This window comes from Lutra lutra, chromosome 11, assembly GCF_902655055.1.
Source record: "Lutra lutra chromosome 11, mLutLut1.2, whole genome shotgun sequence".
Lineage (NCBI taxonomy): Eukaryota > Metazoa > Chordata > Mammalia > Carnivora > Mustelidae > Lutra > Lutra lutra.
Window position 1 is genome coordinate 89,240,718 of NC_062288.1, and position 18,698 is coordinate 89,259,415.

The 18,698-nt window shown below is 37.8% G+C and overlaps 1 protein-coding gene across 9 annotated transcripts in view; it reads left to right on the top strand.

The window, feature by feature from the left end:
• EXOC4 (exocyst complex component 4) overlaps positions 1-18,698 on the top strand; it is a 755,957-nt gene that overhangs the window by 95,501 nt on the left and 641,758 nt on the right. For all 9 annotated transcript variants that reach the window (XM_047694109.1, XM_047694108.1, XM_047694110.1 and 6 more), the window contains exon 5: positions 1,683-1,792. In XM_047694109.1, coding sequence (XP_047550065.1) covers positions 1,683-1,792 — 110 coding nt within the window. The remainder of the gene's footprint in view (positions 1-1,682; positions 1,793-18,698) is intronic.

An 18,698-nucleotide genomic window follows, 5' to 3' on the forward strand; every position in this document is an offset into this window, starting at 1 on the left:
CCCTCAGCGCTGAGCCCTGTGCCGGACACTGAGATGCTGCCTGCTTGATAGTGTCGTGATCCATTCTTCCATGTAGTGAGTGAGAAGGGGGACCTCACTAACTGTCCGTTATCCTCAAGGCCCAGGACAATAGCTCACATGTTATTGGCACTTGATAAAAATAAACCTTAAATGGTGATTTTGCCTTCAACCGGAAGTTTGTTTCTCAGTTTTCTGAAGAACATGCATATGCTTATTAGATCAGAAATACACGCTTACCTAGCGCTGTGGGTCCGAAAGGAGGAGTGGGAGGGAGGTGGGGTTGTGTCCCTGTGGGATGTGCAGATGCCGGTGTTCAAAATGTACAACGTCTTTCGCATTTGGAGAAATCTTTCCTTAAGTTGTAGTCTTGTCCCCGCTTCCCCCCTCTGCCCACCCACCTTTTACAACCCACTGTGAGAATCACGTCCGTGGCAGCTACGGCTCCTGATGTTGATGGGACAGGAAGAGGTGAGAACTACGGCTTTGACCTGTCTACCCTTGGAACTTAGAGAAGCTTTTCTGTTTTAGTTACAATGTGATTTGACGATTTTGTTTCTTTTTTAAGTTGGTTATTTTATTTTTTTTTTTTAGTAATCTCTACAACCAACATGAGGCCCGAACTTTTGGCCCCAAGATTAAGAGCCTCGTGCTTCCTGAACGAGCCAGCCAGGCACCCTGTAGATGATTCAGTTTCTTGAGAGTAGAGCATAAGTTTGACTTGCGTTGGAATTGCCTACTTCTTTCACTTACCAGATGGCTATAAATGTGAATTAACTTGAAAATTTAATTGTTTTTTATAGTCTTTATGTCATTTAAAATTAATGTGTTTATTCTGGAGATGCTAAAGTTAATCATTAAGATGAGTTGCTAAGGCCTTTATGGAAAAGGTGAAATGGGTAATCAAATACTGAATTAACCTGTTTGAGTTCCTTAAATCATCTTTTATTGTCATGATTCTCAACTTGATGAAATTTATGAACTTTTTTTCTTTTTCTAAAGATTTTATTTTATTTGTTTGTCAGAGAGAGAGTGAGAGCACAAATAAGGGGAGGAATAGGTAGAAGGAGAAGCAGGCTCCCTGCCGAGCAAGGAGCCTGATGTAGGACTCGATCCCAGGACTCTGGGATCATGACCTACGCTGAAGGCAGACAGATGCTTAACCGACTGAGTCACCCAGGCATCCCAGTGAGCCTCTTTTAAAGAAAACTAAATGTAGTGAACTCCCAGAGTATATAAAAAACTCCAGCTTGAAAAACACAAGTTAAACAAAGCTTAAATACTTAAACTATAGTTCAGTTATCATGATATGGTCACATGTGGTCTTTCTTTGCTGATAAATTAATCTTAATATAGGAACAGAGAAGGGTACTGAAATTGCACGGCATAATTTGGTGGTAAGGTAGTCATCCAGATGATCCAGAATATATTTATGCTAATGTTTTTAGACCCAGCTAGCATTGAGATAAAAAGACAAAAATTTGAATTCTTGGAACCCTTAGACTACATCTTTGTACCCGTCTCTGTACAGTCACCACTGGAAAGACACTTGGAAGACACTTGAAATTAGTGTACAGAAGGCTCATGCCAAAACGAAAGGGATAAGGGATGAGCAAGTAGTGGGGTTTTGGAGAAAGTGGTAACTACCTACCTTTCCCTTTCAGCTCCCTTATAAAAGATGCTTCTCCCGTTCCTCTGATTGATGTTACAAACCTTCCTACGCCTCGAAAATTCCTTGATACCTCTCAGTTTTCTACTCCTGGAAGCTCAAGTGGTAAGTATTTAATTCTTTAGCCATGCACCTTCTTTTCATAATGTTGTAGTTCCTTGGTAAGACCTGGGGAAATCTGGGGGGTCAGGCCTGGGAGGTCCTGAGGTTAGTGCCTTGGAGCCTCTGGTGAGCTCTGTGCCACCCTCAGAGGGAGTAAGATAGAAGACGACTGGTTGGGCCTGTTGCATTATCAGCTTTGAAAACTGGCAGCTGAATCTGGCCCTTCTCCTAAATCCAGATCTATTTAGGCCTTATTTGACCAGCACTGTTTGTGTTTCTGAAGTTGAATTTGAATGCTCTTTGATGCAGGGAGTCTTACCCCCTGCCATCCCTCCACCCGCCCCTCCCCTCAGGACCTCGGTTGTTTCTGTCAGCTTTTACCCAGCTGCTGTACAAGTTACATGCTCTCTCTGGTCCTTGAGAGCTTCTGAGTGCTCTAGATCTGCTCTAGATCCTGTGTCCTCTATACAGAGACCTTGTGTCTTCCAGTGCCCTCCCTGTTTCCACATGTGCTGACATACGGGTGTGCACGCGCACACATAATGTACGTTGAGGTCATATCCACAAACTAGCTGTGTTTCTTCTTGGGCTACCTCTTATTCTGTTGAATAAGAGCCATTTTGGCCTGCATTTAAAGTTGGAGAGGGAGAGTATGCTTTGAATCTGAACACAGATTTAGGGGATTTCTTCTGGAATGGCTCAGACCTGCCCTGTCAGAGGGTTCAGCTGAGCTTGGCCTGGGCCTCTGCAAAGAGTCTTCATCTATGGCAGCGCTGGGTTGAGGAGAAGGAGACGGGATTTTTTTCTGTGAGCTGTCCTACGGGTGCCTTCATGTCATACCTAAAGTCTCAGTACCTTTTAAGGAATGAGGAATGTCAGTTATTGTTGGCTTTGCAGGTGTAAATTAGTTCTTATAGTTCTTTTCTAGTTCTATGGTCCTGTAGAGCTTGAAATAATGAAAAGGTGGAAAGGCAGAAAAAAAATTTGGAGTCAGTCAATACATTTTGTGTAACTAATTGAAAGTGTTTGTTTTGAGAGCCTGATTATTTATATTGTTGCTGGGGCATATTTAATTACCTTTTAAAATATCATTTAATTACGTTTTAGGGTTATTTAGGCTTGGAATCTTGAGGTTTATTGCTTTTACCGTAGGAAAAGCATAGAAATTCTTTTGTAATAGATTTTACTCTTGGTTTACTTAATGACTCAAAAAACCCCAAAAAACAAAAACACCAAAAAACCAAAAAACTCCGAACATTTATGTTTACTGTGACACTTCAAAGGTTTGTACTCAAGCCTCTTCCTGGAGCTAAAAATTTTCTTTTTCTTTGTGACGTAGTATTGCTATTCTTTTGAATTTTGACACTGCTTTGAGCTGTTGTAGAGCATGGAATTATGAAACATTATACATTCATACTTTTGTAATTCTTCCTCTAGAAGAAATTATCAGTTGTTTTATCTTTGTGTTTTTATAGCGTGAACCATCACTGCTTAGCCTGGTTATAGCAGTTGAAGTCATTATTGCCGAGTCAATGGCCAAATGAAATAAAAATTTTAATTGTTTACAAAGAAATGATAGGGCAGGCATTTTGCAAATGAAAAGCACTGTGTAAATACTAAGTAAGTCGAAAAAATGCCGGTTATGGCAAATTTCAGTAGAAACTCATTTTGCTACATCTATTATTTTTAATAAGACAGCTTACTCTTTGATGGGTACTTTTTCTGTCAAGCCCTGTAGTTGAGTTAGCATTTCTCACTTCATGGAGTTCATGGTAACACTTTGTCTTTGGGAGTCTGTCCCTTCCTTATTGGGGAAGACTCTTGAAGAGCCGAGTGGTAGTTGAGTGGCGCTGGGACCATCATGGGGACTGCTTGTACCTAAGCTACAAACCTTTCTTTTTAGAAGGGCTCATTTCTTTCTCTGTTGAAGGCTGTTGGTCTTGTCATTTTTCTGTGGGTGACCAAAAGAGAAGATGGTTGAAATATTACTGATGAAATGCAGTAATGTGTTTAGTGCCTACCCTATGTAGAACAACATTTTAAGTGCTTTGCATGAATTAGCTCAGTCCTTTAAGAATCTCTGTAGGTAGATACTATTATTACAATAGCTCCAATTGTACAATATTACAATACAGATGAGAAAACCAAGGCATAGAGGGTTAATAATTGGTTTAAGTTGACACAGCTGACAAGGAGTAGCAGCTGTGATTTCAAGTAAGGATCTGGGTTCCAGAATATGCTCTTCTAACCGGTTTGTTTTCCTACAAAAAAGCTAGGGATGCCCTGGGTATTAGTTTTCTCCTGTTGCCACAACAAATTATGAGAACATAAATTTATCATCTTACCGTTTTAAAGAAGTCCAGTATGGGTCTCATTGAACTAAAATCAAGATGTTGGCATGGCTCTGTTCCTTCTGGAGGCTCTACAGGAGAGTCCATTTCCTTGTCTTTTGCAGCTCTTAGGGGCTGCTACTTTCCCAGATTATTGCCCTCTTCCTCTCTCTTCAAAGCCAGCGACAGTGTGTCACATCTCTCTGACCCATTCTTCTGCCTCCTTCCTCTTTTAAGGATGTGAGTGATTGGATTGATTCCACCAGGCTATTCTGCCCAGTTCAAGGTCCTTGCCTTAAACACATCTGCGAAGTCTCCTTTTGCCATGAGACATATACAGAGAGTCTGGGGATTAGGACATGGGTATCTTTTGGGGACAGTCATTCTGCTTACCACATTCTGCACTGCCTATTTTCTGACTTGAGTTATCTTGAGGAGCCAAGATGTAAAATTTTGACTTTCTTAAAATTATGTGTGAAGTCTTTTTAAATCATTGCAGTTTCAGTCTTAAGGACTATATTAATCTGGGTCACATTATTAAAGGGGGTTATGTAAATGAGGAAGATGGAAATTATGTAGAGAACTGCATAAAATGTTACCAAGAATGTATAAAAGTGTGAGGCTGATGAAATACGCTATAAATGAAGGGCAGATATTTTCTTATTCTTAATGAACAGTAAGTCCTAAGAGTATATCTGTTAAGTGCCCTGCAAGTCATCCTTGAAAGTAATAGTCATTATCAGCAGGAAATTTAACATAGGCTTTTAAAACTCCCCTCTCATCTTGTGAAATAGTAGGATGAGGGTGTAATCCATTAGAACTGATGTTTTTTATAGCAGATGTTCCAATAGGGAATCCCCAGATAGAACAGATCTTATTGGGGGTGCCTTAAATTTAGGTTGGAGGTGATTCCTGAGGACTTTCAATTAAACAAGAATTTTGATTGTTTGCAAATGAGTCTTTTTCAAACGTCTTCTTTACAGGTAGAGGTGTGAGTGACTTTTCTGTGAGATTTTCCATTATAGTTTACATGTTATGGTTTGTAAGGCATATTCCATCATTCAACTGATGGCTGCAGTCCTATGAGGTAGTTATGGCAGGTACTGTTGTCATTATCTGATGATTATTTTTGTATCTCTCCTATTTCAGTCTGTTAAATACTTAAGTTATAAAAGTATAGAACTGTAAATGTGTATGTATCATCTAATTAAAAATTTAATTACAATATGTAAAATCAAGGCACAGGTTGGCAGAAGCAAGAAATCCAGTGAGAGAAAAATGATTAGCATCCACTTAGCTTTCCTGCACATTAGTGAAGAAAAGAAGTGGCCTCTTAAAGAATCGAGCAAATGATGGGCAATTTACAGAAGAGTCCATAGAACATGGAAAGATTGGCATTTATCCAACAGAGGTTAAGTATCCAGAATATATAAAGAACCCCTGTAAATCAATAAAACCAGCTAATAAGCAAAAATATGCAAATGTGAAATATTAAAAATTAAGCACAAACATAAATAGGCAGTTTGTGTAGTAAATATAGGAGATTGCTTATACACTCTAGTTAATCAGGTATTTTTAAAACTCACTTTATAAATATATTCCGCTCATAGAGGTTGAGTGATCGGTACAGGTTGACCAGATGGTAATTGTTGGAAGGTAGCCTCATGCTGTTCCCACTCTAAATGAGTAAGTGATGTATTTTGCAAGTCTTTCTCCTGTTTCTCATCAGTCACAGTATTTTGTAATGTACAGGAAACTAATGTCTAATTTAGATGTAGTAATTCAACTATAACTTAGGTAAAAGGATGGGAGAAGTATGGAGAAAAGCCAATAATTGTAGTAAAATGTTGGTTTAAGCTTTTGGATTCCCAGTATGTCCTTTCATTTGGCAAACTGCCTTTGGAACGTTTTGACTGAGCAATTACTCCCGGGGTACACAGGCATTTCATTTGTGGCTTCTTTATTCATTTTATGCATGCCCCTGCTGGGATTGCTGTGAATGTAACTATAATGAAACTGGACTTCTTACTTCCTTTCTTTCTGGTACCAGCATAGGTTAAACAATAAAACCTAAAGAGAGCACAAATTAAATGATTTTTTTTCTTTTGTTGCTGTTTTCTCATGTGTATTTTATTTCATAAAATCTTGTTCTGGGATTTGATACTTTTCTTAAAAATTTAGGATTTGATATTTAAATTCTCTCTACATGGAGTGGGAGCTATGAATCCTAACATAAAAGGAGATGAAATTTTTCTTCTTGGAACTCACATGTCTAGAATAGTGTAAGTTCTCCACAACAATGTGATGCCTTTTGAGGTACTTCTGTCCTGAGGTTGGGGCCTCCCTTGGCATTTTAAATCAGTTGCTCCTCAAGTATCCTTCATTTGCTATTAAATATGTTGGTTGATTTCTATGATTAATCATAAGTAGAGTTGAGGACTATATATAAGGGAGGTAAAATAGAACTAATGGTTCAGATATTTATAAATGTAAAAATGAAGCAAGGCCAGAGTTTAATTAAAATACATTTATTTATTATGAATAGGAGATGAATATAACCATCATTATGTATTTCCTTCTAGATTAATAAATCTTAGTATTTTTCCAGATTTGATTCAGATTCTTTAAAAAAAATTTATAGGTACAGTTGAAACCCCCCATGAATGCATGAATTCTTCCTCAATTCTTTTCCTCTCTCTTCTACCCTTTTGGTCACTACTATTTTGAAATTGTTCCATATCTTTTTCCTGTATGTTTGCATACTTTTACTGTGTGTATGTATGTATATATATTGTGCATTTGTAAATACAGAAACAATATGTATAGTTTACATTTATATATATATGTGTATGTAAGTGTTATAATATTGTGTATGTTTGTTTATATATACAAAGTATATTATTTTGAGCATTTTAGGGCGTAAGTAAATTGTGTACTTAATTTACATATTTACTTAAGTTTAATGATATAATTTAATGAATTTACTGATTTTGTATCATATATGTATCATTCTACTACTTGGGTTTTGAGCTCAACATTGCACTTTTTTGGATTTTCTTATGTTATGATGTAGCTCTCATTTATTTTAACTACTGTGTAGTATTTTATTATATAATTACAATTTATCCATTCTTCTATTGATAGACAAGTTATAAGTTTACAGTTTTTCATTATTAGGAACCTTATAGCAGTGAGTATTGTTGTAGAGTTTCCCAGCTACTGATCTCTTGGGAATGGGTTGTAGATATATCTGAGATACTGAACCCTTCAGCCGTTGGTGTAGCCAGTCTGGTCTTGGGGCAATTGGAATGTCTAGGCAAGTTCACTTAGCTACATGCAGCCATCCCCATTTATCCTTGTTGTACTGGGTAAGTACTGTTATTTTCTGTATGTGCCACAATGCCTCCAAAGTGAGGAAGCCCTATTCTTTGGGGGCCATGTGTGTTGTATCTGTATAGGAATGTTGTGCATTTTAAACTTCACTTGCCAAGTAGCTATTTATTTTATTATTATTATTATTACTATTTTAAGCAAGAGAGCAGGTGGGGAGGGGCAGAGGGAGAGAGAGACACTCTTAAGTGGAGTCTAACACTGGGTTTGATTGTATGACTTTGAGAACATGACCTGAACCAAAATCAAGAGTCAGACTTTTAACTGACTGAGCCACACAAGCGCCCTGCAGATAGCTTTTTAAAGTTATTGTACCGATGTAGATTTTTCTGAATTATGCAAGAGCTTTTGTTTCTCTGTTTCTTTCCCTTAAAATTGGCTTTGTTTGACTTTTAATTTTTGCAAATGGATTTTCACAAATCTGATAGGCTCTGTGTTTTTATTATTTTAGATTGTAATTTTAGTTTGCATTTCTGAGGTTTCTAGAGGTGTTGAGAATCTTTGCATGTATATGAACCATTTGGGTCTCTTATAAATTGCCTGTCGTTTGCCAGGTTTTTGTTAGGCCTTTTCTTTACTACTGTTATAAGAGAGTTAAGTGGATGCTAATCATTTTTCTGTTCTTCTACCCATGCCTTGTAGTTAATCAGTTTCATGAGTTTCTCGTTTATTTTTCCTGTGTTTCTTCTTAAATGTTCCATGAAGGGGAATTTTACTTTAGATATTCTCTTATATTTTGCTATTCTCACTTTATATCCTAGAAATCACTCCATTTTAGTTTATATAGATGATGCTTTCTTACTATTTTTTTAAGATTTTATTTATTTATTTGACAGACAGAAATCACAAGTAGGCAAAGAGGTAGGCAAAGTGAGAGAGGGAGAAGCAGGCTCCCCGCTGAGCAGAGAGCCCGATGCAGGACTTGATCCCAGGACCCTGGGATCATGACCTGAGCTGAAAGCAGAGGCTTAACCCACTGAGCCACCCAGGTGCCCCAGCTTTCTTACTATTTTTTTTAACCCTTGTATACTTCTCCATTATGGTGATTTATCATAGTTCAGCCACGCTCTTATGTATGGGTATATAGATTGTTTACCATATTTTGCCTTTATAAGTAGTGATGTAATGAACAACATTGTGCATAATGTATTTTCATAATGTTGGAGGTGTATCATTAGGGTAAACATCTAGAAGAGATAGCTCAGTCAAAAGAGAAGGTCATACATATTTTTTTGTTATGACTAAATTCCCCAGGAGAGTTGTACCAGCTTACATTGTACCACGAGTGTGTGAGATTGCTCGTTTTCCCCACAGCCTTGCCAAATTATGTTGTTAGACCTTTTAATTTGTGCCCATTTGATGGGTAAAAATGGTATCACAGTATTATTTAATTTACATTTCTCTTACTATGAGTCAGTTTGAACAATTTTCTGTAAGGAAATTTTAAAGCCCATTTTGATTTTTTTGTGAATTGTCATTGTCTTTTATCCACTTTTTTTTCTGTTTTGTCTTTAAATCTCTTACTCTGTTACATATTAATGGATTTCCTAATATTGAACCAATTTTTCATTTCCTAGAATAATGCCTCTTGGTGATGGTATGTTACTTTCTCAGTGTGGGGGTAAATACTGTTTGCTAATATTTTACTTCGAGTTTTTGCATTGATGTTTATAAAGGATATTAGCCTAATGTATAAATCATACTGGATTTTGCCTTCAATATAATAATTTGCTTCATAAAAGTAACTGGGAAGTCTTTCATCATTTTCAGTGCCCTAGAACAATTTATGGAGCATTGGGATTCTCTGATATTTGAAGGTTAGGGAATTTCCCTGTGAAAATTTGGATCTGATACTTTTTCATATTTTTGCTTTTTGTTAATTTTCTGTCTTTTTTTCTGTGTAGATTGTTCTCTTTAAGCATTCTGTCTCTGTTGGGATCAATTTTAATAACGTGTGTTTTTCTAGGAAATTATTGATTTCATTTAATTTTTCAAATTTTATCTATATAGAGATCAGTATTTTCTTCTGATTTTGAAATTTCCTTTTCTCTTTGTCTTTTTATTTGCACTAGCTCCCTTTTCTTGATCAAAATAGCTGGTGGTTTGTCTATTGTATTAGGGTTTTTTGTTTTGTTTTTGTTTTTAGTTTTCAAGAAATAACTAGTATTTTTGATTATTGATTAGGGCATTTTTCTGTTCTCCACCTCATTTTCTGCTTTTATCTTTATTTCCTTCTTTGTGCTTTCTTTTGGTTTATTTTTTCTTCTGATCTAGACATTGAAATCATATATTTTCTTTCAGTTTTACTGATAAAAGTGTTCAGTGACAAGAATTTTTCTCAACACCTTAAATGCATTTCATTCCTTGATATTTAATGTTTCCATTATCATTTTAAAAATATTGTCTCATTTCAGTTTGTATTCGATAAAAATCTATTGTCTTTAAAGATTTTTTTAATTTATTAGAGAGGGAGAGAGAGAAAGTGCATGAATTGGGGGTGTATTGGGAGGGGCAGAGGGAGAGGTAGAGGGCGAAGCAGACTCTTTACTGAGCAGGGAGACTGATGGCTGCAGAGCTCTATCCCAGGTCCCCGGGATCATGACCTGAGCTGAAGGCAGACGCTTAACTGACTGAGCCACCTAGGCACCCCTTGATACAGTGTTTTTAACAGAAGAATTTTATTTTCTCTTAATCCTTTCTAGCTTTTTTTGCGTTGAGTTCAGAGAGTATTGTTGGTAATACTTTTACTTCATGGAACTTACATTTTCTCTGTAACAATACATGACCAGTGTTTGTGAATGTCCCATGGGTGCTTGAGTAAAAGGTACTGTTGGGGTCCGTTATCAAAGGAATGAGACTGAGACAAAGTGAAAGTTATGCAAAGCATTATTCTATGCCAAGCATTAGAAGTTAGACTGACCGGCAAGGGGAATGAGACTGAGACAAATTGAAAGTTATGCAAAAAGCTTTATTCTATGCCAAGCATTAGGAGTCAGACTGACCGACCAGGGCCGCCTCCAAAGATCCAGATCCAGATCCGCCCCGTCTGGATCTCACAGGCTGGTTTTATAGGGCATAACCGCAGACCCAAGGTATGTGGCTTCTATTGTTAAGGCGTTTACTGCCAGAATCGATACCTGGAACCAATACCAGGAACTATGGGGGCATTTATTCCCGGCATGAAGTCCGTGGATATAAAGAACAGTATGGCTACCTAGGCAATATGGAGTCCACTCTGGCTAAGCAGGCCCTAATAGTTAAATAGGTTTTAACGTTAAATTGGCCCTAACAGGTACATTCTTGGTTATCAGGTATAGAGTTGATATATATCCATAAGATCTGCATTATTTAATTATTGTTTAGGTCTTCGATCTCCTTTTTTTCTTTTTTTTTTTTTGTGATGTATTCAAGTTTTCTATTAGTGGGTTTTCCCCTATATTTCTGCCTCCCTTGTAGTTTTTGTTTCAAAATGGTGGCTGCTGTTTAATTTGGTATGTCAGTATTTGTAAGTGTTGTACCCTTGTTGTGAATTGTGGCATGTGATATTAAAAGATGCCCTTCGTCATAATGGTTAATGATTTTTGACTGGCGTCTTTTGTTTATTCTATATTTTTAGCCTTTCTAAATTACTAGTTTTGATATCTGTATATAGCCTGTTTTGGGCCCTGCTTTGTGACTCAAATTGAAAATCCTTTTCTTATAATAGGTGAGTATGATCCATTGATGTATATTGGTAAGACTAATGTTTTGTCTCAGCTCTATCGTAGTATTTTTTTTTTTAAGATTTTATTTATTTATTTGACAGACAGAGATCACAAGTAGGCAGAGAGGCAAGCCAGGGTGGGGAGTGCGGGGAGCAGGCTCCCCACTGAACAGAGAGCCCGATGCTGCGGGGCTGGATCCCAGGACATTGGGATCATGATCTGAGCTGAAGGTAGAGGCTTTAACCCACTGAGCCACCCCAGGCACCCCTCTATTGTAGTATTTTATAAATATGTATATTTGCTATGTTTCTTTTTCTCTGAGATATTCTTTGCTCCTTAAACACTTTTTTTGTTGTTGTTGTTTAGGAGATGTTTTTTTCCGCTAGCAATTGTCTTTTTAATGTTTTTAAAAACAGAAAAATGCTCCTAGTCCCTTTTTAATGCTTTAATCTTTCCCTCTCACATTTCTGTTTTTGTGGATATCCTTTAATCCCCGTCTTTTGCCTAAGTAACAACATGACTTCATTATCCTTTCTTTTCTGCTAGCTTCTATTTGTGTTATTTTTTACTTTTTATTGTTTATAATGTATTTGTCTTAGCTATCTTCCATTCATACCTGCCAGTTGTGTTTTTATCTTAAATCTACACTTTAATGTTTTAAATGCTCATCATCAATCTTTTTTGCTGAAGTTTTTCCACTTATCTCTTGGCTCATCAAAAGATTCCTTAAGTAAAGGCTCAGGGGTGCAGAATTCCTTTAGTAGGTCTAGGCTTGGTACTTAAAGGACAGCTTAGATGGGTATAAATTCATTAGTTTACAATTTTTACTTACTGATATTCTTTCTTTTTTTATTATAAAATGCTACTTCATTATCTTCTTTGTGTGTTTTATGAAAATTCTTTTTTTTAATTAAAAATTTTTATTTACCTTTAAGTTGGTTAACATATAGTGTATTATTAGGTTCCTGGTGGAGTTTAGTGATTCATCAGTTACATACAACACCCAGTGCTCATTACAACAAGTGCCCTTCTTAATGCCCATCACCCATTTAGCCCATCCCTACCCACCTCCCCTCCAGCAACCCTTAATTTGTTTCCTTTAGTTAAGAGTCTCTTGGGGGCACCTGAGTCGCTCAGACCATTAAGTGTTTGCCTATGGCTCAGATAATGATTCCCAGGGTCCTGGGATTGAGCCCTGTGTTGGGCTCCCTGCTCAGTGGGGAGCCTGCTGCTTCCTCTCCCTCTGCCATCGCCCCCCACCCCAGCTTGTGCCTGCTTGCTGTCTCTCAAATGAGTAAGTAAAATTTTTAAAAAAAAGTCTCTTATGGTTTGCCTCTCTGATTTCACCTTGTTTTATTTTTCCTTACTTTCTCCTATGTTCATCTGATTTTTTCTTAAATTCCATCTATGAGTGAAATCATGATATTTGTCTTTCTCTGACTTACTTTTTTTTTTAAAAGATTTTATTTATTTATTTGACACACAGAGAGAGGTTGCAAGTAGGCAGAGAGGCAGGCAGGGCGGGGGGGAAGCAGGCTCCCTGCTGAGCAGAGAGCCCGATGCGGGACTCGATCCCAGGACCCTGAGATCATGACCTGAGCTGAAGGCAGAGGCTTAACCCACTGAGCCACCCAGGCACTCTATGACTGATTTATTTTGCTTAACATAATACCCTCTAGTTCTATCCACGTTATTGTGAATGGCAGGATTTCATACTTTTTGATGTCAGAACACTATTCCATTGTATATATATGCACCACGTCTCCTTTATCCATTCTTCTGTTGATGGACATCTGGGCTATTTCCATTTTTTGGTAGTTGTGGACATTTCTGTTATAAACATTGAGGTGCATGTGCCTCTTTGAATCACTATTTTTGTCATCCTTTGGATAAATACGTAGTAGTGCAGTTGCTGGCTCATAGGGTAGTTCTATTTTTAACATTTTGAGGAATCCCCATACTGTTTTTCCAGAGTGGCTGCACCAGTTTGCCTTGTTTGGCCTTGTAAGTTGTGAGCCTGTAGACCTTGATGACTTTTTAACCTAGGAACTTAACAGTTTTAGTAGGGTATGCCCTGGAGTTTGTTCATTTGTTTATTTTTTGAATGGCTAATTTTCCCAGGTACCCAATAGGCTCTTTCATTTTGTAGATTCAAGATTTTTTTAAAAATAATTTTAAACACCCTGTTGTTTGTTTTTCTTCTAATATGTTACCTTTTTCTTTGCCTGTCTTCCATTTCTACTACTTTCTCTTTGGTCTTTGTACTTTTTTCTTTATATCCCTTTTATTCTCTATTTTGGTTCCCTGAATTTCCTTAATACCCTTTATAAGATACTCATTTGTGTCTGTTTTCTCTTGGGTATTTTATAATTTATTCCTGTCTGAAATAATATCTTTTTTCTTCCATTATCTCTTCTCAGTTTAGTCCATTTGCTTCTCAGACCTTTCTTTTATTTGTCCATGTCTGTTACTAGTTTTGGGATTTCTGACTCAAGATGGCTTTGTATCCACAGGTTCTTGTTTGAATATATTTCTTCCATCTGGAGTGTTGCTAACTAATATTCTTGTGCTTCATGGTAGTTTTGTTGCAGGAAACTTTGCTCTTTTAATGTGTGGTGGATTTTCTGACAACCCTTCTCCCCCATACCGTGATAAGAATTTGTTCATTTTTTTCCTGTTCTCTTTTTATGGGTTTGGGGTGTTTAATTGAATTCCTAGATCATTGGCTCCCTCTTCTGTCAGCATAGCAAAATCCAAATACTTGAGTGTATTATTTGTTTTGATGGTAGGAGAAGGTTGTTCTCAGAATTTTGGCTCTCTCATGGTGTCCTGAATTTTCTCTTTATGCTTCTTTCTCCCTTCACTATCCAGTAGCCAAAGGACATTTCTCTCTTCCTTTTGTCTGATTTCTCCCATAGAAGCTGGAGGTCTCAAATACTGGTCCTACAAATTATCTTCTCTTAAACTCTCTTCCCTCTTCACTCTCATCTCTTTGGATACTTTTTGAGTATCCAAACCCATACTTTTTGAGTATTTGAAATGTTGGGTGGTCATAGTCTTTTTTAGATCAGTCTTAGGATCATCGCTAATGTCCTAGTTTTTTCATGGTTCTTCAACAGCCTGCTTTTGCTTGCAACAAAGCCTTGTGGTGGAGCAGAGGTGGGCCAGGAGCCTGGGAGATCCTTTGATGGTATTAGGTGTTTTTTTCTTATTTTTACTTATAGTTGTTGTGAATTTGGGGCATTTTCAATCTGCAGGTTATCCTGAGGGTATGATTTGTATGAGCTTTGTTTGTTCTTCTGGTTGTTCTGTGTTGTTTTTGGAGGAAATAAGGAGAAATGGGGAATTCAGTAATTTCCATTGTCTCTAGCAATCCAGGAGTTCCTAAAGCTAGATGTTGTAAAAGTACATTTTCCCCCCTTACTTGGGGGTTTGTTTTGTGTTTTGATGTCATGTTACCTCCTTTAATATACACAGTTGTGTAGGTAATATTATTTCCATTTTACAGATGGGAAAGTTGAAGTCCTGCAAGATTTAATGACTTCAGAGAGATTTACCCAGTTAGAATGCGGTAGAGTTGATAATCAGATCTAAAGTCCTATGACGCCCCACTCTTGCTCTTTTTACTACATCATATTATCTCTTTAGTTAATTGAACTCACAAAACCCAACACATATTATTGAATATTAATATAAACATTTTTTTCATCTGTTCCTTGTGTCTTCTCTTATCCTCTTGCCCACTTAAAGTTTTTAGTAGCCACTTTTATACTGGTGGCTACTCCTTGACTTTCAAAGATGCATCCTCCTTGCTCTAAAAGAGATCATGTATGTTAAGCGCTGTCCCAAGGGAGACTGAACAGTATTGTTTTGGTTGCTTTTATCGTAGTAGTCTACCCTTCACTCTACCTCCCCCTGAAACATACCATCATTTCCCTCTTAGCCCACTTTCACTTATGGGTGGACCTGGGCACATTCATTGTGCTTTCATTCTCCACCACTGAGATGAAACTATTCCTGTGCTGGGACTATAAAAACCCCTAGCTTCATGTAAATGATGGTCCCTAGTACAGAGTTGGCAATAACTTTTGGCAGCCTCCTTTCAGGAGTAGGGTGTTATATTGTCTGTAGTTTCCTTTAAAGTAATTTAATCTGCACCTTAGGGGTGCTTAGTTAACATTTCTGAAGTACCTTAATCAGGAATCCACACTTCTGGGGTAGTTAGTTAACATTTGAAAGACCCTAATCAAGATTCTATACTCCAGGGGCAACCCGTGCATCAGAGACTGCTCTCTCATCTGTACCAGTGGGTGCATTAATTAGAATAAAAGATGTTAGAGGTAATTTTTCATTGGTGAGATGAATGGTATTTAAGATAAATAGTTGACCAGGTATCTCCACTGGGATGTGGATGGAAGATAAGGATTTGATGAGACCAGAAGCGTCTGTAGGTGTAGAGCTTGATTTGGTCCTGTGCTTGTAGCCCTCTGTGGAGGACTTTGTCGGCTCATCTAGCCAGTGGTGTGTGTGATGTCTCTGTAACACCCCGTGGGCTAGATCTTGCCTGCCTCGGCCTGCTTCTCCACACAGACATCGTTGGACACATATTCTGGCTCCATTCCTTTTTTCTGTTGCTTGTCCACAGAGATGTTACTCTCAGTTTTGAATCAGACTATTTCTTCATAACTTCTTAGTTTCTATTTTGTGTATAACTGTCTTGAGATTGGGTATCTCAACTATGAATTTTGTTTTTAAAGATTTTATTTTTTTTTTTTTAAGATTTTTTTTTTTTAAAGATTTTATTTATTTATTTGACAGAGAGAGATCACAAGTAGATGGAGAGGCAGGCAGAGAGAGAGAGAGGGAAGCAGGATCTCTGCCGAGCAGAGAACCCGATGCGGGACTCGATCCCAGGACCCTGAGATCATGACCTGAGCCGAAGGCAGAGGCTTAACCCACTGAGCCACCCAGGCGCCCCTTAAAGATTTTATTTATTTATTTATTTGACAGAGAGAGATCACAAGTAGGCAGAGAGGCAGGCAGAGAGAGAGGGAAGCAGGCTCCTCACAGAGCAGAGAGCCCGATGTGGGGCTCGATCCCAGGACCCTGAGATCATGACCTAAGCCGAAGGCAGAGGCTTTAACTCACTGAGCCACCCAGGCGCCCCTCAACTATGAATTTATAGTACCATTTTGACCAGAATTACTGTTAAGTGGTAACTTTCTTATTTTCTATTTGAGAGCATTGTCATTCTACTAAGGCGAGATTCCTGCCTGTGGGGGCAGGTTGTGGGTATCTAATTCTCTTGGTACTTTATTGGGTTAAGTAGGCTTGGTGAGTTTTTTGAAGTTTCCTTTTTATATTGAATTTATATTGAATTCTGTTCAATAGTGACACAGTTTCCCTGTTATATAGACATAATGTTCTTGAATACAACATGTAAATGAAGTTATGTATGTAGGTCGAAATCAGATCTGCCATATCTGTATACTTTAGTTACCATGCACAGCATAAAGCATGACATTTACAGGGAGTTTCTGTGGTAAACACTATCGTTATCTCTTACAATTTAACATGTACAAATCTTAAGTTAAATAATGAAGCTTATTGAGTACAAAGTTAAAGTGTATCACCAGGGTTCTTGTGCAGATTTGATGACATGTGTATATAGCCATGGTGCATGTTACTCATATTTTCTTACCAAACATACCAAGAAAAGAAAGCAGTTACAGACTAGTCTCGTTGCTTTCTGTACTCACTGGGAAACAAAAGGTAGTTTTCTTTTATAGAAGACTTACCTGCTTAAATGGATTATTCACTTTCTCTGTTATTTTTAAAATGGGCTATCTGTAATTTAGGTGCACAGAATTGGTTATAGGCCATGGAACTAGAGATGTATAGATTTACTCTAAGTTGATAGAATCATGGAATTGTGGAGCTTGGGAGGACTGGAGATAGCATCCAGGTAATTGTTTCATGAGTCCCAAAGTGTCGTTGTTAAACCTTCATGAATCCATGCTTAGCCTCAAACCACTTAAGCATGTATACCTACACATCCGTATCTTCCTCCTTCCTTCCCTGTCTATGTGTGTAATAAGGAACAGTTGGGGCCAATAGGATTTTAGTAGTAATAGTGGGGAGGAACATGAAAATCTTAGTATTTAGCACTGTTCTGCCACTGAGGATCTTCAAAAGCAGGTTCAGGAAATCCTCACTTGATAAGTCTCTTCAGAGCAAAAAGATCAGAGAGAACTGGGTGAGATAGTATAGTATTTCTAATTATAAAGTGTTCTTAAACCTGCACTTTGAGTACTATGTCACTGTGGATACAAGGGAATGAATGGTTTGGTGTTAAGTTGTTTGGAAGTATGTACATTTTGTTCTAATTGTGGTGGGAGGCCCGTACTGAATTTCAGCTATATTATTTTTGTACAAGACTTTTTCCATAAAGCACCAATAATTCTCTCTGACCTCACCGTGATTATTGGACTAGTCTTCATGGTTGATTATATTATCCTTTTAAATTGCCTTTTAATTTTCAGCTGATGTAAGTGAAATAGATAATATAAATTAATTAATATTGGATCTGTTCACTGTTTATGCTCTAGGAGATTTTAGGAGACAAACAAAGATAAGGTTTGAAACAGATGTGCCATTTGAGGCTCTGGCATGTTATTATTCATACCTTGCTTATTTGTTATTTTTTAATAGGCTCTCTATCATATTAGTGCACATATAAGTAGCTATATGCCAGACCGTCTAGGGGCTCATGGATCTTAACTACATTTATCTCCTCACCCGTCACTCTTGGGGCAGGTGCTTGTGACACACAGGTGGCTCCTTGGTTGTGTCTGTTTGTGACACATATGTGCTCTTTTGTGAAGATCATTTTCTCTCGGCTAAATTTCCATTACTTTTTTCCCTGCCTGAAGCTCTGCTTATAGTTGTGCTTCATTCCAGCTGCGCCCCGCCCCCCAACCTGCAACATGCTGAATTTAGATGGCTCCTCGGCCGCTAAGTATTTCTCTCTTCTTGCTGCCGGGATTGGTTTTGCAGGATGGAGGAAGTCTGTGGCCTGAGGGGTCCGGTTCTTAATGTATAAAACAAAACCAGTAACTAAAATGTCAATTTTTGGAATGTCACATTTGGAAATATCAATGCCTTATGTTTTGTTTGTTTGTGGTTTGGGTTTTTTTTTTTTTTTTTTTTTGCCATCAAAATTGTAATCTTCACAGGCTTAAGTCACCTTGGTTCTACTCCCGCTTTACCAGTCTTAAATTTTTTTTTTTTTTAAAGATTTTATTTATTTATTTGACAGACAGAGATCACAAGCAGGCAGAGAGGCAGGCAGAGAGAGAGGGGGGAAGCAGGCTCCTCGCTGAGTGGAGAGCCCGATGCGGGGCTCGATCCCAGGATCCTGAGATCATGACCCAAGCTGAAGGCAAAGGCTTAACCCACTGAGCCACCCAGGCGCCCCTAGTCTTA